Raw genomic sequence first — 25,931 nt, forward strand, 5'->3', positions numbered from 1 at the left:
ATTCGTCTATGTATTAACATGTACCAATCGTTTTGCATATTATAATTGCCACTAGTAATAATATTTGCTGAATCACTATACTTATAAATTCGCAATAAAATATACGATTAATTTTTTGATTATTTATTTCCTACTTTTTTCAATATTGAATAGCTTGCTGATACTGAAAAAATATTAAATATATATATATTATGATATTTAGGAATATTAAGATTGTTATATTATACAAATATTTCATTATAAAATCACGTAATATTTCAGACAGACATAACGAAAATAACAATCGGCGATACAAAGATTTTTGGTCTTTCGGTCCACATAGTGGTATGTATCTGGGGATAAAGCACAACAGTTGGTTGCTACGGAAATTGTGCACCTGTCCAGTTTCCATGATCTGTCTATTATCCGTTCCCTCTTTCTCGTTAGCGAACATGCAATATATATTGGAAAGCTAGACGACGCGGAGGTAGGTCTGCATATAGAAAAAAGAAATAGATGATTGAAGTTTCGAATACCAATATTCGTTTGATTGAACCATCTTGCGTGTGTCTATCCAAATATAGTCTGCGTATATATAAATCAACTTCTATTAGATTGGTAAAACAATACGCACACGTATTGCGTATATACAAGCATTTATTAATCACAAAAAGCAAAAGTAATAATTATAAAAGATATGGTAGATATGGTTGCGAACAATACTACAGAAAAATTAAGATGGTTTCCTCAGCACATAAAGTATGGGTTTTCTGCTTGTAGGATGTCGTATAGAATTGCTTTTATTGAGAGAAAACCGATCCATAAATTCCGACCTATGTATATCGATGTATATGGGCTTACAATGCGCGAAGTTACGGTTAGGTAACTTTTATGAGAATTAACTGACAAAACGCTGTGATAAGTTAGTTTTTCAAGGATACAATACGTGAATATTCACCACTAGTTTGCAAGAATTAAAATCGATCTATCTGAGATTGATTCGTGTTTATTAACTTCTAACTTGGTAATTATAGAAATTTCTGGTTCGATGACAATCTACTTGGCAGCCATTCCAATGACATGCTTTCAAAAGTATGTCATTCCAATTACAATAATATAGAATCCTTAAATATGAAAATAACTTGTTACTAAAATTTCTTACTAAAAATGTGATCGTTTTACTACCTGAAAATTTTATTATCCATATATTTCTATCTCCCCTGTTAATTCGAATATTGAGGATTCTACTGTATATCTTTAAACGCTACTCGCTAAACATTTCATTTTTAAGATAATCGTTACATAGGTCGTAGATAGCAGTTTAAAGTTTTCATCCCTGTTTACTGGTTGCTTCACTTTTAATCCGACGTTTCTAAAGTGGTCTGGTACATGGCTGTATCAAATATCGTGTAATCGGTTTCATTGTCACAGGAGAGGAGTTCGCCAGGAATGCAATTATGCGAGGATCCGCATTAAGTTTTAATCCGATCTAGTTTTATACTTGCGGAGAGTTTATGACTTGCGCGAAAAGCTTCTTAACGATAATACGATATCTTGAGAGGTTAGGACAGCATTAACTTTACTATCCAAAGGGGCAGAGCATCGTGAAGGTTGGATCGAAGATCGAAGGTAAAGCGGGAGGGTAACGAAAGGCGCATATACGTACGTATAACATAGAAGATAACGATGGTACGCTAAGCGTGTTCCATCGTAACTTACAGACCACTTTAGCGCGTACTGACTAATATTCTCTTAATTATCAAACTTCGAGACTTCTCCTAATTTCCACCCCTATCACAGGGTTTATCAAGTAATAGGAAATGACAACGTATGTCTGTGTAAATTCTCTGAGAGTAAAGATCAGTTACGTTAATTCTGGATCAAGTTTATTTCGCGTTAATAAGAAATTTCATATAATTTTCATGTTGATAATAAAATTAATGTTTAATAAGAAAGTAACATTTATAGAATTTTGGTAATTTCCTTTTTGTAATTGGTTTAAAGTTGTTATTGCATCGTATTGTATTTTTATTTGCTCTAGTAAATCGAAGATATTTATGCATTTATGGGATTTTATGATGCATTTATTCAGATTTGTTTTAAGATATACCAATGTAATCATTAGAGTCGAATCTCATAACTGATGCAGCTAATGCTAATTTTTCACAATATTTTATATAACACGCGTAATATGTACATTCATAAAAAAATGCCTATAAACATTCGAATAATTTCGTGAGTTAGTATATCAGAATATGCAATAATTGATTGCCACTAATACCAGACGCGACCTCAACGCTAAATCATGTTGCATGAATCCGATTGGATTCTGAATTCGTCCGACACTGCAAATTCAGAGTGCAATCTCGTGCTTCCAGGAATCACAATATGCGGCAAATGTTTCAAGCTTTTAACACGATTATAACTGAAATAGGCAAGTGTTGAGATGATAGCTAATCGATGAAATACAATAATTTTGGACGTAGCTATATAGTTTTTCAACTAATGAGAAAGAAATTCAATTACTTTATACGTATGATGTTACGAATGTACATACAGAGTGTCTCATTTTATTCGATCCATGCAAATACTTGCTAAACTGTATTAAAAAAATAAAATAAAAATAAATAAAACTTATCTAGCTGGCCTTCGAGATTTCATGGTGGCTCATTTTTTAACAAAACTATACACTTTTTTATACACTATTCGATGCATTTTTTAATTCTTTACAAGAGGCATTAAGGCACTTGAATAAAAAAATGATTAGTTTAGAAGATATTTTAACTTTTACCTCGTAAAACTCTTCATATAAAAGATAAGGAAAGCCAATGCAATGCTTTTACGTTCGTTTCTCTTGTCTTCCATGCACTCAATTTGATGAAGTTGAAATCGGAATATCTTTCAAACTAAGCATCACTTCTGATAAAATATCTACTATATCTGATAATATATCTACTTCTTTGTAGAGAATTAAAAACTGTATCGAATATGTATAAAAAAAACTATAGTTCGATTTAAAAGAGCATTGCTCATCTTGAAATCTCTAAAATGTCTCTACTTAGACAAATCTGGTCATTATAAGACGTCGCTGAAACAGAACAAGTTTTATTTGAAACACATTTTCGAATAACATATTGTTTAGGAGATATCTGCAATATTGGGTCGATTAAAATGACACACTGTGTATACACAGTACAATACTACAACACTTCATATTCATAATGTCGTGTGAAATAATGAAATTTCTTTTTAATTATTTGATATTTAATCTGGATATTTAAGTTACATAGGTGTACTGATTTGAATATACATATGTATATTCGTAGACGCAGTTAAACAATAAAGTTGTAAAAATTACTTACAATTAAACGACTTATTTCAAGCGGAAATTCTCGAGTATTCTATTATATATGTATTTTCGTTATTACATAATATTTCTTGTATAACAAATCTATATGTAATCTTATGTTCTAGCATCTATATGGTAAATGACGTTGAAATGAATTAAATTAAAGAGAGAAATTATTTTTGTAGGATTCCGTGATATTTGTCCTTATAAAATCCAGATTGTTCTAAATGTTGAGAAGTTTCGAAGAGTCTGGAAGGGTTGTTCAGTCAAGCTTGGAAACTCTTTTGCCCAGAATTCAGAACCTTCGGGCTATGAGTGAATTTGAAACTTCCAAACTTTTGGTCGTTTATCCTTTTGTTTTCTCGATCGATATACATACATATATATGTGTGTATCTCTCTCTCTCTTACTTTCTCTCGCTTTCTATGCTGATTCAAGATATGAGAATATATCCCTTCTACAAAATCAGATTTTTATTTCTACAACGTAAGCTGCAAGTTGCGCAATAGCAGTAAAATTGCTTTTATTCTTGGAGGAAAAGATACGTGGAACATTATATTGGATTGATGAATACAAAATGTTTCTTAATTTCAATCATACATAGTTTCTTGGAAATATCGTGTACTGAATCTAAGTAATTTTCATATGAATCAATGTGCTTTTCCAACGATCAATTCTTTTCATTATATACTATATTTATAAGAATTATGTCTGTTTTACAATTCAAATACTCTTGGAATGGAATTGTCACATTTAAAATGATAGATTAATATATTTGACTCTTTGATGACAATTTTTCCTTCCTTTAAGTTCATATAGAAAAATGTACAGACTGTTAATTTAAGTCGCTATTGTTAGTTGCAAAATAATTTAATTTAATCGTCGTGGTTTTTGTTTTATAGGTTGTTCACGGTGTTCACATAGAACCAGCACATGAAGTGAAAAAGCGGAGTATCAGTCAGCCGGTTCGGATCTTGCTATCGTACGATGAAAGCGTGTACAGGTGAGTTTGCATATAATTAATTGTACATATAATTAACACATATTAGATATGCAGCTAAGCATACAATGCACAAGCGTTAAAAAACGTTGCCATATAATGAAGGCTATGCTGATCTTGGAATATTATTAAAAGGTATTAAGAGATGTTAAAAGCTAGTATATTTTCTTTCTTTTAACCATTTGTAAGAGGTAATAACTCTTCATGAGTAATTCAGCGGATCTTAAGTTTGGAACTTATTGGAACCGTTTATTCGTCTAAATTTTATTTGTATTTATTTCCGTAGTTAATATATAAATATATAAACTTTTATGTATCTAGATGTAATATTGCAGACTTCAGTTATTACTTTCAATATTCTTTCAGTTTCTGTCTCAAACTTATTACAAATTGCAGTACTATACTATAAATTCGATACGTAGAAACCGTTCTTAAATTTCGAAGCTACATCCATTTGTCGTTACATTATATCAATACAAAACATAGACAAAATTCTCACTGACTGCAATTTCTGTTGGCAATTTGTCGTCTTATTTGCTTCTGGTAAAAGTAGACGCTGATATCGCTAGAACAGGGGTGTGTGACGCTGATACTTTAGCATCGAAACCGTATGTAGCACCAAGCTTCGTATTTCTTTTTACACTAATGCAAAGACGTTGCAGCCAAGATCTTATATAAAGTACTATACGATGGGCAAGAGAAACGCGAGGTGTCTCGAACGAAAGTGATTTATGCATCACACGATACTTCACGTAGAACCTTCACCACCACACGTTTATATTAGTATCGATCGGCTGAACGAAGCTTGATGTATACTTGCTACACACCATCCATAACTTGCTGATACTTGATACACTTGAAACAAGGATATCAGGAAATTGTTTACTTTATGTTATAGTTAGAAACTGAAATTGAGACTTAGTAATCTTTTAAACAATTAAGCTTGTAGAATATTATGAAATATTATCAGGCTTTGATATAATAACGAAAAGGAAGGAAGAAAATATACTTTTAAAAGAAGTTATAAAGGAAGGTATTCCTTAAGAGTTTCAGAGCTTTTGATGCGCAAATGACTATCTGAGAAACTTATTCAGTTGTATAATTTTTAATAGAACTTTACAATCGAAGACCACAGAAGAAAATATATTAAGATATAACAAAGAAATCCACTCTTATATTATTAAAAATTGTTTGGAATTAAATGTATATCTCTGTCATCTTTCTGGGTATTTTAAAATCATTATTTATCACACACGTAATTATATGTTTTAGTGGATTTATATAATAGCATGTTCCTACTTGAACTTTTTACTAAAATAGTTCCCTTCAGCTACCAGATATGTTATGTCCTCAATATTTTTTAAATATAAAACGAATTGCAATGAATGCCGTTTATCCAAATAAATTATGCTCGTGCAAGTTATTTATATTGAACTAACGCTATTTTGTGTATATAAATAATAAATCTCTCTATGAAATTATTATTTATTAACATTAATTATATAATGATATATTTATCGTTATTGCAAAAATGAAATGAATGTGATTTTAATGGGACAATAAAGTGAAAGATAAAATAATATTCTCACATCCAAAGTTGTTGACGCAAATTCTTAAATAAAGTTGTGGGTATGTCGTGAACAGGACGTGTTCTGGGTGAGACGCGCTTTGCGTCGCTAGGAGTCGCAACGAAGTAACTTTTAACTTCCGGACCGGAAGTTCTGCAGTTGTTAAATGCCACCGTGGCACGGAGCATAACTTTCCGAGTAGTACTCCGTAAGTTCCTATCGTGTATTCAGCCTAGTTTCTCTAGCCTTGGACATGTATTCACAATATCTTAACTATATCTGAATGGATATCTAGATCGAGGGTTGCATTATCTGTTTCATTCCTACTGATGCAATTAATATGTTAAAATGTATCTCCAACCTGTTCCAAGATTTTCCAGCCAAACTTTATCATTTACTTATAGCTTAATATAGTTCACAGCTTAATTTCTACATAATATAAACAGTAACATTATACGTATAAAATAGCATACAATATAGTTTCTTGTAGAATATGTCACATTCAAAAGACTGCTGATAGTTTACTCTCAGATTTACAACTTGTTAACACTACAACTACCGATATTTAACACGAAGCTATTTCTATCAAAACCAGTCATTTTGACTGATATTTATTAATTTATTACTTTCTTACAGAAGAAATTCAATGTTATGCAGTACATTTTTGGTATTATTAATCCATCTGGGACCATGATCCCTAAACGAGATAGAACCAGCCATTGTGATTGGTCTGGTATTTCTAGTATTACCATCTAGCACTCCAGCGATCGATCTGGAATTTTCCTGATAACTGATATCATTATATTGAATGATATACAGTAAAAATTTAAAAATCGTCTGGAAAGTTGTACAAAATGAGGCAACTGGTTAATTGAGGTTCGATAAGCAGATTGTAACATCCTTTTACACTTTGACAAGTGCCAGTCATTTTGACTGATATTGGTATAAGTAGCCTGAATACAAAATTATTTTGAGTTTGAATACGTAAAAAACTAAATAAAATTCATTATATTATTCTTTTAGTTATCATTGCGGAAAGAAAATATAACATGAAATAGGAATTTTAAAATAAAATTATAAAACCAGTGAATTTGATTGGTGTGGTAGTTCTAATGTCAAAAGCCAAGGTGTAACTTCGAGAGACGGGCATTTCATTAAACAAACTTAAACGTATCAAATTACTTGTGCTCGAAAACGATTAGTTTGAAAGATATTCTATCTTGAATATTGCAAAATTCAACATGTGAAAGAAGTAATAAGTAGCGAAAGTAGTAAGCAAGCAAGAAGAAATTCTAACTTTCGTACTTTTATATCGTTTCTCCTATGTTTTATGGAATTAAGGTCAAAATATCTTTTAAACTAATTATTCTTAGACACAAGTAACTTAATGTTTATATACTCTTATATATTCTTATATACTTTTAATGTTTCTATATTCTTATGTTTCAAAGTAAAATTATGTAATCACGCAAGCGTATTTAGCAACTCTATATTTTTCGTACAAGATTCATGATAGTGCGCGTGTGATAAGATCTTTTCATGCGTGTGTGTTTATGCATATAAAATATATATAGATCCATAGCTTGCATAAACAATGCTTATACGATATGAAATATTAATATTCAACTTATACGTACTAAAATATTTAATTTCCGCCTACTTATAACACGTTACCCATGTTATATTGTACAAAACATTTTCTACGATTTTCTTTTTCTTTCTTTCGGTTTAGAATTATACAATTTCTATAGGACAGATTGAACGGTCGAAATTTTTTAACAAATTTAAAAATAAGCAAATTCCCGAAAAATGAATGTCTTTGGTCCACCGAATTAAAAATCTTCAACTAATTTAACGCGTGTTTTTCAAATATTTTGAGTGTGGGATTGTTATCGATTTATGCTAGTACCACTTTGATAATTCAGGGATTGTAAATCATTCGTTAACATAAAACTGTTCAACGTCGTACACAACGATACAGCAAAGAACCTTACAACAAGTATAATAACATTTATTGATGCGCGATATAAGAAACTAAAAAGTAAACGGGTACTTTGAAACGTACAGTTTCTATTTTGTTATGTTCGTATCCTTTTAAGTATATACATCCAGCATAGAAATACCTATTCATTTAATTTCAAGTACGCGCTGGTTTCTTTCATGTTACTTTCAACAGCACGTAGCTAACACGACCAGCAAACGATGTACACCTTTAAGCTTACTCTCTCATTAAAAGTGACCTTTTTCGACAGCACTTCAAACACATAAATTCCACACCTCTCGTTAATAGAAAAGATTTTAAATTAACATATGTCATTATCAAACATTTACCATCAGATGTCCTAAATATGGATAATAAAAATAAAGTTTCATACTATAGAATATAAAAAATGTCATTTTCTCTAAGAAAACAACGTATATGTAGTATTTTTTAATGCTTAATATTTTATAGCATTTTCATTTATATTTTGTATTTTTTATTATCTTCACTTATTATTTAATATTTCTACGCAACAAATTGTTAGTCCATCATAACAGTCGAAATATTTTCGCGCAAAATTTCACCAAGCAGTATTCCTGAATTTTGTTAAAACATTGGCAAGGACATACTTTCACCGATACATATAAATGTGTTGCAAGTTAATTGAGAAAATGCAGCCAATTCCCCGTGAATTACGACGAAGCCGAATTTTCATTCTAGCTGCCCAGAAACTGTCGTCGGTAATTAATCGTGTTTTCTCGTTACCGATAATTAATCCCGTGTCGCTCGTATCGCAGCGAGTAAAAAAAAAAAAAGATAGAAAAAGGAAGGAAAGAGGGGAGAAGAGAGGACAGAATTAACCGATTAAGCCGGATCTATCGATATCGACTGAATTCAACCATTCGACGTACTCTCTCGGGAGATCGGCTATGGTGTCCAATCGAATAGAAAGCGTTAAAATTTCCGTCGACGACGAAAAACTTGGGCACGCGCCAGATGAACCGCACTGTCTGCATGTGTAGGGTCGTTTCACAACTGACATACTCTTATTCAATTTGCCATCCACTCATGACCGTCCGCGATATTTGAAAAAGGTTTCCTTCATTGGAATGGATCTACGCCAAATGTTTATATCTGATCAGAACAAATACATATATTTAATAAGTATCGATGTGTGCATAGGCAACTGTGAATGGACCTTCATATTTTGTAAATTGGTACCGACGATAAAAAAAAAACGGTGGTTATTGATTGTAAAAACGAATGTGAAAGGAGCGTTATGTTTAATGTTCAAGTTTAACTATTGCGAACTTTTGAAACATAAGATTTTTAAACATTTCGGCTTATCGAATTGAAACCATCAAAAACACTTCGATTTATTAAGTCTAAATGATATTTGAAGTGCATCATGATAATTAAGAAAAGTATCTCATGAAAGTTATCGCAAGTGATCAGAAATAATTGGAAGTTTTTAAAAGGGCAACTTATACAACAGGATCAAAGAATTAGACGAAACTGAAAGTGTATAATTAGTTCTTAGAGTATTATCTTGTTCATTATATTTTCTAGAGTTAACATTGTCAAATTTTCCTTTATCTGAATTACGTCTATTTCCATCTACGAAACAATGTCATCCGGTTGACATCTGATTAAATTCCCGTGATTCTATCGTCGGCCAATACATCAGCTAATGGTTTGTACCATTAGCCGTCACCGACTCGCGAAACAAAGCTGTCATAAACTGTCTCTCCTTGGGAGGTATTCTCGAAATTTCGACGCTGTCACGTCGCTGTCACGTCGCTGTTATCTTCAACCGCAACATCTTAAAATACTTATTTGATATTTTGTCCTAAAGGCTTCTACTTGCATCAGATTCGTGACAGGAAATTTTCTCCCCTTCTTCACAACGTTCATCGATAGAACTAAAATGAAATCAGTTATTATTAGTAGTAGTAGCAGTAGTAGTAGTGGTAGTAGTATATTTTATGTTAGCCTCGCGACCATAAAAGAAACTCGGTTTACAATAAAAATAATCTCTCTATCGTCATGCACGTCCTGCGTTTAACCATCTCCATACTTATCCATCCTTTCACACACACGACCTCATTTTACCCTTATTTTACTATTCCTTGTCTACCGACTGCCATCTAACTCTTAACTATTATATATGTTTATTATCTATTGCATAAATCTTTACCTACTTGGCTAGTTATCGCCTTTTTCTTCACCCTTTCCCTTTTCTTTTTTCCCAATTTTCTCACCCAGTCTGCAACCCTACCTTTTCCTCCCTCATTCACTATCTCTCCTACTCTGGCCCCTCGTTTCTAATTTTCTATACTCTTTTGACTTGTACTCCAGATTTAAACGAAATCAACTATTACATCAATTTTCAACGGGTAAATCTACTGTTAGAACACAATCATAATTTATGAATCGTTATTACCAGTACACTATTATTATTCTTTCTTCGAACCTTTGTTCCTACCGTGAATTAGTTTTGTACATTATGCGATCGTGCATTAATATCGCGCGAACAAGAATAAACTGTGTGCAGTTAGAGTACCGCATTAAGAGCGGTATACCAATTTATTATTTTCCACTTTAAAAGTAATGCCTACTACGGAGAAGCGCTTAACTCCTGCTTGAGATGCAAGAGAAGTGTGGCGTGCGCCCTTGGTATTCACCAACTTTCACGCTAATATCAGCCCGGACGATGTATAGTCTTTGGCGTAAATTACACGTAATGAAATTTTGCAAGGAAATAAAGGGGCCGCGTAATCTTCGATTCTCGCGGCCACCGTGAAGGTAACGACGTGTAATTTTTCATTTCCATACATAAGATGTAAACTGGGATCTTTAGAAGATCTAGGACATATTGTATTATATATCGTAACATATATTTTGCACATAAAAGTATAGCTTAGTATAAGTATAAAAGTATAGCATAAAAGTATAAAGCAATGACGATTTTGAAAAATAACTTGAAAATTTGTTCCCATATATACTAAAAAAAAAACGATTATTCGCATTTAAAAATTACATTTGTTTCAGATTATTCAATCGTTTTTATTTCAACGTCTATTTTAATTCAATACGTTACTTTAAATTGTCATTTATCTCAACCTTTTATAAGTGACATTTATTCGATGTCATTCTTAACGTTTTTATTTCTCAATTTCCAATCAATTCAAGACTACACCGATCTAAATTTACGTTTACATTTCGACAATTCCGATGTACCTATGTATCTCGAAACTGGAATTCCCAGGAGAAAGAGAGAGAGAGATCGAAACACAGATTGTGGTAATTAGGAGTCGTTCACACTTTCGCGTCATTTTAATCTTCTTAATGTCACATACACTTCAAATTGATTTCAAATTTTCCTTCAAAATTTCCGATGAATTAAAAATTATTTCAATCGAAGATTACAGAAATCCAAACTTACACGCACAATTTGGACAATTCCGATGCAACTATCTTGAAACTCATAGGAAATAGAGATAAAGTGGGGTGGGATAATTGAAGGAAGTTCGCAATTTCCTATCAAGTTTTCAGGGTATTACGTAGGCACACCAAATATCAACAAAGACTGGGACGCAGTCTGGGGTCACTGTCGTTAGCCGTTCATAAAATATTAACGTTGCTGGCGTTCTTTTCAAAGCCGTGCTAGGCCTTCACGATGGAAACACAGGCATGCGATTTCGACTCGTCTCAAGCATCAAAGGATCGTTCTAATTGGCCGTTTACATTAGCGCGTGTAAATTGTACATTGACCATCGTAGCTCTCGTTCCTCGCCAGGTTACACGGTCTCTAACCCCACGTCGCGTCGCCCACTTGTGCTCTCTCCTAGCTTTCGTTTTGGTCAATGTTTGCCCTGGCGCAATGGTAACGCTCTGCAACCGTACGGTTTGGGTGGAAATGCCCCCGAGCGGCATCTCGTAAATTCAGCGGCTGTACTCCGTGATCGTAAATTAACCATAATATTCATATGTGCTTATCGGTACTGTTAATTACATCGCATATGTTTGCCACTGTTCAGAACGGCTAATGCATTATATCATGCATCGTAATTCGCGGCGTTATTTCGGCATTGCTTTCTTCTTCATAGCACAGTACGGATTTTTGCTACGATATGATAACAACTTGATTATTTATAGCCACATATTTCCAAATGGCATAATTATTTTATAGAAAAACCGAAGAACCGTTTTTTATATTCGCCATAAATTGGACTGCAGATGTTTATGCGTTTATGGGAAATATTAAAATTGCACAAATTCACAGAACGCATATAATATACAAAATATATCAAATATCCAAAGAATGATATACGTTATAATATTTAGAGAGTGAAACACATCTCTGCTTATGTTCTATTTCCTTAGTTGTGTTTTATAATACTGTACGTTTGCGCGAACATCCGTAGCATAGTCACCGTTTATTTAATCTATGTATTGTAGGATTGAGTGGCAAGTTTGTTCAGCTTTCAGTAATACATATTTCGAAGAATCTTATAAAAATTGTTTCAAGAATTTAAAGATACAAATGTTTTTATGGAAGATGCAATATTCATGGAAAAAAAATGAGACAAATAAATTACTTCTTAATTATATATGGATGTTATATGAAACTAATAACAGTTGATACAATCTTTCGATGGAATGTAAACGAGCTAATTGCTCAACCTAGTATAATGTACATAAAATGGAATTACCTGTGAAAGACAATGTTTAAGGATGGCACAACAGTTTAATAAATCGTCATCTCTCCGAGATTATTTACATTAATAATGACATGATTAACAAGATCAGATTGACCACAGCACGATAGAATTCCTGAGTAAAGAGATTACGGTGTTTTAGAGCAGATTATGTGTACATTTAATTAAAAATTTAATCGAATTTTAAGACAATTTGTAATTCTGTTAATTATACGTGCGTGTATATATTACACACGTATTATATACTACACGTATTATATATTACAAATATTACAAATTAGATATATTACAAACATTAAATATATCTATAGATTTAAAGGAATCGATATAGAAAAGTAGTCATAGTCAGCGAGTGGTCAGCCCGAATAGCGTGGCGGATAGCTAAACATAAAGATCTACTGTGAGTGCTTTCTATCATATCGCAGAAATTGGCAAGAATAAAGTGACTGAACAATAGAATAATATGTCGAGTGATGTTATATTAAAAAATATAAAGAACTTCTGAAGTTATGAAATCTTTAAAATTGTTTTTAAACTTTTAATTTCTGAGTCTTACATCGTAAGAACGATAGAAGGATATTAATAGTTGTCGATTTTTGCGTACCTGATAATGTATATATATATAAAATAATGTATCTGTTCAAAATAGAATTCCTCCTAGTTGAGAATAGAACTGGACTTGGTAGAAATTGCACTGCTTTTCCAACTACTCATAACTCTCCTCTAACCCTTGAAACCGACTTCAACGCCTTTCACGTCAGTAATGAACGAAACTTTCATATTGCTTTTTTAAGCAATACTTTAACTCCTGTTAAACTTCGTAATGAACTTTGGTGATCGCTTTGTCTCGTGGACGTTCTTTTAGATATTAAGATATTTTTAAAGACAGTAAAGTTATGCAAGTTTGTAGTTCTCCAACTGTATAGATACACAGCTTTTCTAAATATTCGTAAGGAATTAATTAATTGCGAATTATGTTATATGCTTTCTGATATGAATGTATTTTATCCAATGCTTTGTTTGCTATATACAGCTAAACATTTCTTATATAACGTTAAGTACTAAATTAACTAAGGCATTAAAAAATAAATTTGGCCTTCCTATGCATCAAAGGTCATGAGTTTGAAAAATTTGTATTTTAAATAGAAAAATACTACATCAATTGCTAACAAATTTTATTATATTTTATATTATTGAAAAAATGTATTTAATTGATATTAACTTTTCCACTTAACTTAAGGTTCATATTATAATAATCGATAAAGATAGATCCATCAATGCAGTTAATTGAAAAGAATATTTGTCCATTTAATTAATATAATTATTGGAAAGGTTTCCAATCTATTGTAAAATATATGTAATACGTATTCCATTTGCAAATAAGTTATTTTTATTTTCTATTAAAACTCATTAACAATGTCATTTAGTGTTACAATCATGCATGATGAGAGTAGAATCCCGTTAATTATCGTAATTGCAATAATTAATCCGGCTCATTTCCAACTGTTTTTGATTAATTCCTTGCTCTTGTACGCAGTCGTTTATTCCATCTGGTGCGTATAAATGTGCTTTGAAATTGGCCAGTTAAAAGCGCAGCAAATCAGATTGCATTTTATTGAAACATTGCATGCATTCGTTTTCAATTTAACAAAAATCTCTGTAGTAAACTTCCACATGGATAAAAGACTTGAAACTTGATAAATATTTTCTAAGTTTGTTTCAGACATAGTATATTTATATATGTATATTTTCGTCGCTATCATTAGATTCACTTACTTTCAGAAAGAGAACAAGATTTTATTTGTGAAATAAAATATGTATTAATATTAATGATATAATTATGTTGCAATTTTAATGATTAAATGTACAATACTTGTACAAATGTTAAAATCGTTAAATAAATTACAAGTTAAATTTAAAGTACGGCCAAGCACAATTCAAGTTTCTCTGTATCTCGAAATTTAGAATAATTATAATAATGTGAAAAATGACTTTACGTACGTGGAACAATCGAATGAGATTTCAGAAATGTTGAAAGTGATCTTGGTTATTTTAATGATCAAGAATACAATTTCCTGATAATATGTAAAAATTCAATAAATTTCATACAGTATAACAGCACTTGAACACGTTTGCCGAAATTATATTTAATTGCCATTCAGTTACTAAACCTTCATTTCTTTAATATAAAATTTTTGTAGAGAATTATACCCACGTACGTGTATTTACAACGTCATATTGCAGGAGTATTGACAGAAACAGGCAAACCATTCACTTGTGCAATGAAATTGAAATATTAAATAAAGCCTTGTATAAATGTCATCGAACTCACTTTGTGAATTCTCGTATTGCGTTATTCATTGCTTTTCATAATCGTCGCTTTGACCATCACATTTGCAAGCTAACCTACGTAAGACATTCATAAAAATGGAATCAAAGTGTCATATGTAGATCAGTATGAGATCAATAACACAATATAACATCTATTGACATACTAATCATATCCATTTTCACTGCACCAGTACTGTATCTTATATCAGGAAAAATACAAATGATTTCTAAAAATGGGGAAAATTCTGTTTCATTCATAGTGCAAATACAATGCAACGCACAATACCGCTTTGAGGACGTCATTATGTACTCCTTTAGCCGAAGATAGAAGTAGACGAGACTCATATAATGGCCGATCACATAGCGTACATGCCAGTGCACGTGATTCTCATGCTATTCAACTTGACTTTTGCAATGTATGTACTTTCACCGCATTGAGGCAAAGGTGTCCTAGAAAGCACGGCAAGGTGTCACGAGTTACGAAAGCAAGAGTAATGTTTCTAATACAGTATGAATGGAAACATTTGTAATGTAAATTGATCGTTCTCATCTCCTTTCTATTAATACATTGAAATATCAATCTGCTAACCAGTGGAGACAATTCTTTAATTTATGGATCTCCTATTCTTAAAAATAAAAATAATTAATAATTTTTCAAAATTAAGATTCAAAATAGAAAAAGGAAGAATAGAATCATTTTAGAAAATATCATAGAAAGATTTCTGTTGGATATATCTGAGTTGATAATTATTTGAAAAGGATTGTTGAAAAAGAGAGTCGAACTATATTTAAGCATAAAAGGCGCTATTGTTTCTGAATAACGGTAATTTAGCATTTAGCCCCTCTATTTGCTCCTTCAATTTTATTATAAAACGAAGTATAAGAAGTTGAGAAGTAAGTCAAGATGGAGGAAAAAAGTCACGTAGACTAAAACTTGACTGTTATAAAAGTACTTAACACACTTTTCATACTAAAATTATTTTGAATATGATGCATGAAACATGATATTTCCTAGTTATTTTCATTTTCATTATAAATTGTAAATTATTATTATTATTATTATTATTATTATAAATCGACGGTATTAAATTCAGATTAATTATCGTATAATTAATGCGGTTGTTACACCACTACAGAAAGCTCTGTGAATCCCACTGATGACTGTGAATGAGTATCTGTGCGACAGAGTTTAACCATATAACGTGAAACCTCGAACCTCGTGGCTGTATCCGGTGGTTAGGGAATAACTTTACCTTGTAACGATCTACGCTGTAATCGTCACGATAATGATGAGGTGACATGCCCGGAACTTAACGATCATGTAAACGTGTGACCACATTATCAAGCGTCGCGTTTTAAATATCCGGATTGTGTTCTTGAATGGAGGAGCCGAAACGATGAACGATATAAGCACCAAGCCTGAAGATAAATAAATTCAATTAATGCTACACATTTTTCATTCTCGCATTATTTTTTATTCTCCCTTTAAATCTATAAAATAGTAAACACCAAAAATTCATAGCAAGAAAATTAACAGAAATACGTTTTTCGTTTTATTGGAAATGTTCGCTTGAAACGTCTATGCCATTTACCATTTCAACTCAAATTTCCAAGAGATTGGCGTTACATCGCGAAAATCAAGAATGTTGATAGCCTCTATTGATCATAGTAATCCTTTCTTCTTTCGCATACGAGAACGATATAAGGAAAATACATTCTGACAAGAAGGTGGAAGAGTCAATTTTTCACGATAGAGTGATACTAGGGAAGGCACGTTCTTCTCGGCAAAGGTGAATTCGCATAAGTCGGTATGCGAAAAAGTGATGTGCAGGACTGCATGTTTTTGAGGATGGATTTTCTAGACAAATGGAGGCGCGGCCTGCCGGGGATTTACCATTCAGCCAGCACGGAGAACGTTCGACAGGGCATGAAGAAAGAAAGATACAATGCATAAGAATCAAATTGAGCGCGAATATCGAGCGTGTCAGTCTCACGGAAATAAAAATTAAAATACGAAATATTTGAAGATACAGTGGCTAGGAAAAGTATTGGCATTGTATTTATTATTCTATCGTTTACTAATTAATTTTCCAGTATTGTCAAATGATTATAAAAATTTGACACTATGAAAATGAAATGTGAAGCATGTCTTCGACTTTATTGAAAAGACGTAACAATATTAAAATTGCATTAAACATTGAAACGGACGGATGATTAAATGGATGCGTTTTGCAAGACACAGCGTTTATAAACGATATGTATTTTCTCTACCAGTTCATATGAATGGATTTAGATATGGCATATAGAAGATTTGGCATTTGCTCTTATTAAAACATTACGCTGATGAAAAATAAATAGTCGATAATAATCCGGGATTTTAAACTTTCATAATTCCGATGTATTTTATCTTTTGTTTGAAGAATGTGAAATTGAATTTATTAAACAATATTTCCATTTAATTGAACATTATAAACAATACATTTTTATCCATAAAATATGAGATTTAAAAAGGTCTACTATTTTGAACTTAATTAATTTAATTTAATTAATTTCATTAAAAGAATTGTATAATAATTGCCGTAAAAAACTTCTTCTGCTTAGAAATTGCGGATTATGAATATTTCTCTAACTAGCAGTACGTGTTTTTTTAGTATATTCTTGTATTTCTATAATCTATACATGTATATATCTAACATGCATATTATTACATACATATGTATGTACCACGTATTATCTACAATATAAAACTGTGTTAATTAGACCTTAAACTTAATTAAATGGCCCTTTCACTGATTTCTAATTATGTTATGGAATCATATCCTATTATTACAGGCAAGTTGTTATACCTGTGTAATTACCGTGTACATTATGTAAGCGGTATAATGAGTATTCAAATACGTCTTTAGTGTGTACATACGGCGTAATATTATTTAAAATAGGTGAAAATGTTGTCGTTGCATGTAAATATTCTACGTTCTACGTAAACTTATTCGAAGTATCGCGTGATAAATGCTGCGTTTGATTCTCTCTTCAATGATTTACGCAAGAATAGCATGCAGCCTTCCATCGTCAATCTAATAAACGATATATCGTCTGGCCTGTCAAAATTATCGAATGGAATTATTAATCGTCGACCTGTCATCTCTGGTACGTTACACTGATAGACATCTTGACGTGCTACATCGTTTTACGCTGTATTCAGATACACTATCGAAGTTTAACATACATCTTACGGAAATAGGTTTAGGTAACTATAGAATGTCCTGATCATATGTATAAATGTATAATTACACGTACAATTTGTACGTCTAGTCATGTTGTGTCTCATACTAGTCATATTGCTTGAATTCGAGCACGTGACTCTTATGATTTTAAGCTTATTCAAGCTGGTCCAAGTTCTTTTTTAATGGTTACAAATTATTTAAAGTTATACAAGTGTATTAAAAATGATATTCAAAAATATATAATTAGAATTATTATAATAGTTTAAATCATGTTATCATATTATTTATTATATTATATTATTATATTATATTATTATTATACTATTATATTATACTATTACTACAATTATTATATTATACTAGTTTAAATCATGTACAAGTTAAACGTTTATTCACATCGATAATATAAAGCTTCTTTCATACTGGTCAAACTCAACGTCATGACCAATGTAAACTTGTTAATCACTTACTTAAAAAACAACTTATTACAAGGATTACAGAAACTCACAAACAGCGATAGAAAGATTCATGAAATTATATGATGAAGATTCATAAAATTTAACAAATTGATGATGTTTATGATATTTTTAACATATGGAAAGACAGTGTCATCAACAGAAGATTTCAATAATATAAGAACTCCTCGATACTGTGTGATAACACGTGTCTAATCATACATCGTATTTATAAATACTGCAAGAAATACATAAAAAATTAATAAAATATGCTTTTGGTAAATTATTGATAAAATTTGCTAGATCAATAATAGTGATCGAACGTATAAACGTATACCGAGACCTACTTATTAGGTAGTGTCAGGGCTTTTACGCGCGGACATGCGTTTCATATCTTGATGGTATCTTCGCCAGTTTATAGCTGACTGGCAGAGATCGCGGTCGGCCTAGGACCCTCATAACGCTAAAATCCATGGGCTCTGCTAGGGAAGAACTCGACGGGGTGCATGATATTTTATGACAAGGTGTAAAATATATGCATACGATACGTAACAGTAGACGTAGTCTCGTAAAAAGAGAAAAACGAGTTACAGGATGAGACAGAGTGGTCGACCTAGAAAACCTTGCCATCTACCATGCAAAAAGATCGAAATTGAAGCGTTGAAATAATAAAGATGAGAAGTATCGTTACGCAGATCTATAATTACACATATACACCGTTGGTTCATATATATGTGGACAGTTTGCTTCATTTATATTAACGATGCACGAACATTAGTAAAATATATGAATTAATGGCAAACTAACGATCAAACGCAATATTTTCTTGCGTAACCGACAGATATACCTTCATCGTTTAATTAATTAACAATTTACTAAATTACTTATTGCGTATTACATCAAATGCGAATGAGTCAATATTATTAATATATTTCAACATAATACATAAAATCGTGACCTGAAAAATAACAGAACGATCAGCAATTCGCATTTTCCATTATCGATATAAAATATTATTGGAAAACACGATGTGAATATTATACAACCGATGATAATCAACTTTCATTAATTCTATTATTGTAATCGTTTTAATTCCGCGTTATTTATTGTTCGATCCCAATATTAACGGTCGAAGTATTTCACAGTAACGGTTTTGTATATCTAAACACGACAGTTAGAGAGAACAGATTGATACAGGTTAGCACAATAGACTGCTCTCTGCAAAATATATAGTTTTTCTCTGCTTTTTTCTTTTTTTTTTCTTTTTTCTTCTTTTTTTTTTTAAGGGCAACAAGCGACTGTTCCATTATTGACGTTCGGCAGATAGAGGCAGAGGCGGCGTGCCCTCGGTTTTCGTTGCGGAAGTGCAGTAAACGTCGATAATGGGCGTGCATCGATCAACGTCCCTTGATCCTTTTTAATGCTAACCCTCGACGAGCAAACGGGCGAAATATCACACGACTGGCGCACATGTCGCGCACGAAATTAATGCACGCGATATCGCGCGCGAGCAAGCGTTCATTTGTCAGAATTTATATATATGCGTGTAAAAATCACGGAAGTTTCGAACGAACAGTCACCGGGTGCAGTTTGCTTCGAGTCGAGTCAGCGAAATCGCCGTTACAGACACCTGCGCCAGAATCGAGCGTGTTCCTACTATGTACGTACATACGAGCTACTGCTGAATATTCATTCCAACAACCGTACGCCTAGCAACTTACATACTTCGATAATTAAATAAGTCAACGAATTGCATTTCGTTAGAATTCTTTATAAATCTCGGTGTGATGAATTACTAGTGTGTTTCAACTTGGTTTTCTATACTTTGACAGACATATAAATCTTCTTGATATTTTCAGACGTCCATCTGCAAAATCAAACGAATCAACATCCGATGGAGCGATGACTGATTTAGCAAGTTACTTATAGTTTCAAATTAATTCCGTGTATCATGACGGACAAAAATCTACTTCTCTAACGATATGTGATCCATAAAATTAGACGAATATCATTGGATTGAGCGACGACCGATTTAACGAGTTATTCCCGGCTTTATATTAGTTCCTTATAAAACTATAATGAACAAAAGTCTGCTTGTCCTATATATGTCGAAGCTGATTCCTAAAGTTAGACAAACGTCGATATAATCGACTGATTAATCGTGGCAATCGTGGCTCCGAATGAAATTTGCCAATTTCGTATCCTATGTTTGTATCTCAATTAAAATACTTTTATTAGTGATTGAAAGGGACGATAAACGGCATTATTTAACATTAATTCCGAGAACGTTATGTAATATTACTAATTGCCAAATACATTCGTTTAATTCTAAATGTATCAGTATTTCTCGGAATGATGGGGCAATCGATGGTTGATATTTATTGTAAAATTGTTCAATTAATTCTCGATTCTGTGAAATTCACGAAGCAATGATTAAACTCAATAATTAACAAACAGCAAACTAATAGCTTACGCTAATGATGAAGGAATAGAGTTACAGTTTCGACACAAAACTATGTAAGCACATCCCTCGCATTGAAGGAATTAACCTATGTACATCAATGAACTAGGAATTATAGCGCTACAAAGAGAACGCATAATTCATGCAACCTCGCACCGGTCTTTAGTTAATACCGTCAATAATTAGTGATCCTGTTTTCCTAAATTGCCCATTGATTTTGACACGAATTCATACGCAATCAAGACAATCATTGTATATTCAGATGTTTTAGTTCTCTCTAGTGAGTAATTACAAGGTTGTATAATTACGTAAGGTAGAATTATTTCAAACTATATTTTTAATTTAAATTAGCTCGTTACTGTATCGTATACACTTTATAACGTCACTAGCACGTATTCATTAACTGTAACTTAAACTTGTTACAATAGAATATAACGATAAAATAAATATCGTAATAACGAAACATATCTTGGCGATTTCTCAGACATCATGGAAATTTGATACCAAATTGGTGATCGTGTGAGATAATTCTATGCCATTTTATTTCATATACGGAAGAACAAGAACATATAAATCACGTTTTCCACGTCGATTAATGCAGTTAATTGAAGAAATAAATTTCAACGTAGTTTATTGTCACCAGGTCAAATATTAAAATGTAAATTGCGAATGGTTGTGGATGAAAACGTTGGTTGTAGGCACAACCTGCCTAACGGATATTTTTACCGCGAAATAAATCAGAGTTATTGTTTTCTGGAGAGCTTGCAAACTCAAGCGGATACACACCCCTTCACGAATTGCTCTGCTAATGAGTTTCTGTACTACGTGAAAACATTTTTTGCTGGTAATTAATTAAATCACGAACAGCAACGGCAATATACGACGGGCACAGTTCGTTCTTCCGATTCCCCGCGAAAATTAATATTTATGAAAAATTCTCCACTGCTTTGTTACTATACATGTTTCTTTTTATTACTTTTTTTTATTATGTCCGGTTACCGTATCTTATTGTAATAATACATACTCGCTATACCATGCGATTATCTTGGATTCGATATACTCGATGCTACGATGAAAATGAAGTTCACCGTGGCATTCTAAGTACGTGCTAAAGTATTTGAAAACTTATAGAAACAACTTATAGAACTATTTGTAGGCTCGCATAATTATTGGAACGTAGAATATAGAATATCGAATATAGAATCTTATGAATATATTATGTATTATATGAAACATGTTAATATTTCATTGGTTTCATAAGGAAACATAACTGCAACTTTATTACATTGGCCAAATTTAAAATGAATCCGAAATTGTACACGACAATTATATATGTACATGTGTATATTTTGTGTGTATATGAAGTTATATCTATTACAAGATATTTATTAGTAGCATATTTTACTTAGTATATTTTGAAACACGTATCTTCGTAATGCAGCTGATAAATTTATTGATCAATTTCTCCTTTAAAAAAGTATTTTGATAAATATACTACATATATATGAGTGTATATTATTATTCTTTATCTACATTTTTATTGAATTTCAATTAATGGAAATCAATATTATTTATTCGCGAACAAACAAACCTTCTGACAATAAATAGATTTGACATAATAATACTAACTAAAATGATGATTAACAAAATCGAACATTCGGTAGCACGACGATGGCGGAATAAGTTGTCTTTAACGTTGGCAAGCGTCCTTTACGTTGGTTTATACGGCGATGCTTTACTTTTATTCGTATTTGATTCTGGCTGGTGATTCTCGAGACGTGGTCGCTCGTCCAGGATGCAAATGATGCACTCTCTAGAATTAAAGTGTCTGGTGCTACACCTGCAGCCGAATGCAACGATGTGGAAGGGACGATGCGGTACCCCTCTTTGGTGGACGAGTACATCCCGCACAGTTCAGACTCCCTTTCCGTTTCCCATTTGTTAAATTCCTCTTCTCTGTCGACCCTCTTTTTTTTTATTTCCTACAATACTCGATGCTAGTACACGCTGTCCCGCTTATTGTTCATGCGTGTTGAAATATTCGATCAATATTTATTTTCTTTTGCTTTCCCCTCTGCAGTTTCATTTTTATTGTATTTTCGTTTGTACGAAAAGGAATGCGCGTTAGCAACTAAATAGTTTTTTATTATTTTCGTCTTTTTGCCGTGTTTTGACATAGTATGTCAAAGTAGAAACAGATAGAACGAGTTTTCAGTTCGTTCAATTTATAAAACAATATTGTATAATTTCTTAGAACCGCAGCTACGCTCTAAAACGACATAATCATATATATATATATATCATGGAACACTCGTTAATTTTCAATATAAGCTTTAGCGAAATTGATTCGTAATGAAATCCTTCAAACGCAGTATGATTGATTTTTATTTTTCGTATAACACACGTGGTAATAAACTTCATTTTGTATCTACCTACGCACAATACAATACATCCATTTACGTGTATTTGGCATTACTCAAAATTTTAGTGGAAGTATTCAGAAAAATAAGAGGAAGGATTATTATCGTAGCATAAGACTCTGAATACGTCAGTTGTAAAGTAAGGAATGGTACACTGAACAAGTGATCGCTTCTAAACGTCTGCGGAAATCCGCTGATCGTGATAGATCTGTGCATAACGTCCATAAACTTCCAGTACACTGTAAGGTTTATGGTCTCCCCTTAGCCCCACGAGACCTGCGCATCGCCCGCATTGCCTCTATCCTCATACAGCTGTAAATCACTACCGGATTCCTGATTCATTGGACATTCCCCGTATGCGGATTTTCACTGAGGTACCTTAAACCGCTCTCGCAACTTGACTTAACTCGCGCTTATTTATTTTGTCCAATTTGGCGAAACACCAACGTTTTTCTCCAGCTTTCTTCCTTTATTATTTACTCTCTCCTTCCCTATTTTATTTATTTTACTTGTATTATTTATTTCATTTATTTTATGAAATGTATACAGTACTTAAAGTAGAGCACTGATTATAATACACAGTAGACGAAACAAATTTTTTTCTGACTCCATTTTTTTAATTATGTTCATAAAAACATAAAATTGCATAAACATCCACTGTGTAACTATTAGTGACTACTATAGGATGTGCTTTCATTACATAGGATTGTACAAATACTACATTGATTTAGTTCATTATTAAGTCGATCTGTTGATCAATGGAACCATTAGACTGCAGACTTTTATGCACTTGGAAATTTGAAAGTGGAGAATCGCAAAGAATGCACATAATATGAAAAAATATATAGAATATCCAAAGTATAGTGCTTTCAATAATACTTGGTAAGTAAAACAATTTTCTATCGACGTATAAATTATAACCCTAAACTATTCGCAAGGTAATAATTTCCTAGAATATGAATGCGCTATTTCTATACATATCACTTGTAATTGATATGTTAATTACGTGGCTTTCGTACTTGTATCTAGGTCAACCAGAATTGTAGAGTTTATCGGAATTAAACAAATAATGTTGTAACCAAATCGTTAATACAACAGTCATACTAGATACTAGATATTACGGGCAATATTAGTTATTCAATGGTGATTATACAGATATAATGTTACTAACTAAACGGACGTAGATGATTATGCTGCGTCATAAAGCTTATCGATTCGCTATTGCTGAATGCTATCTATGTACTCTGAATCGCTTCAATAGATTACGTGGAAGATGATAAGCTTCTGACACTGATATAAAATTATAATAATGAGTCATTAAAATAATACGATACGGATGTAATACTTCTACGGATACTATCTAGAACAATACTACATTTGCAGTAGTATTAATCGATATTAACCGTACAATATATATGGTTCTTAATTCCTTTAGTACGTTGCACTATTATAGTATGTTGTTTAGTACGTATATTTAGTATCAGTAGCAGTAGTATATGTACATTGAATTAACAAATTGGTATGAAGCTTTTATTTGCTTCATTTACATATACTGTTTAATTTCATTGATTTAATTTCAAATTATTTGCTTTGTAAAAAAATATCATTTACATGGAATATACATTATAAGAGAAATTGTATGATTTCTATTTCAGTGTACTTCTTTTGTAGATTTTGGGTTTCAGAGATTTAATTCACTTACCTTTATTTTTCTTTTCAAAGTAGAAGTAAAATATGAGAATGGAAGAAAAAGGCAGACTGCGGCCAACTAAAATCGAACCCGGGAGCACTCATATCTTCCACGACGGTTAACCACATTTTAATGTACTCTACCAAGATTCCACGACACAAAAATATTATCGCTTTTATGTTAGAATTTAATGGAGTATGAAGTAACGAGTAAAAATGTATTCAGTTTTATTACTAGGTTATATAACACGAAGTAGTATGTGTTCTATGGAATCTTTTAATACAAAAAACTAGGATACTCAGTACATTTAGTGATGTAATTTCAGAAAGTTATGAAGGTAAACCGAAAATTTCATAATCAAAAAACTATTAGCGTAAGTCAATCTATTACTCGTAATGAACTTTATATTTAACATGTATCTCTGTTACTTACAAAACAATATATGATTCCAAGAAAGTGAATCTATTTATAGGATGTAAACTTTTAATAAAAGTGTCATTTATTTATTATATATATTTTTTCTTGATATTATGAAATGAAACTATTATATAATAATCACAAGTTATTATAACGACTGAAAGATAGAAAATGATATAATATTAAACATTTGAAAATTACTTGTAAAATTATGTATTTTTATTGTAATTAAATTGTAATTCTTATTACTAAGTATAATTTTTTCATCATGAAACTCTTGTTAATTACAATTTCACGTACTTATCACGTTTTACATCATTTTGGTTGCCACATGA

The 25,931-nt window shown here is 31.9% G+C and overlaps 1 protein-coding gene across 1 annotated transcript in view; it reads left to right on the forward strand.

The window, feature by feature from the left end:
- LOC100644117 (leishmanolysin-like peptidase) overlaps positions 1–25,931 on the forward strand; it is a 206,828-nt gene that overhangs the window by 129,847 nt on the left and 51,050 nt on the right. Inside the window, exon 3 of the mRNA XM_003393226.4 lies at positions 4,231–4,331. Within this exon, the coding sequence (XP_003393274.1) occupies positions 4,231–4,331 (101 nt within the window). The remainder of the gene's footprint in view (positions 1–4,230; positions 4,332–25,931) is intronic.

The sequence above is a fragment of the Bombus terrestris genome, chromosome 1 (genome assembly GCF_910591885.1).
Source record: "Bombus terrestris chromosome 1, iyBomTerr1.2, whole genome shotgun sequence".
NCBI lineage: Eukaryota > Metazoa > Arthropoda > Insecta > Hymenoptera > Apidae > Bombus > Bombus terrestris.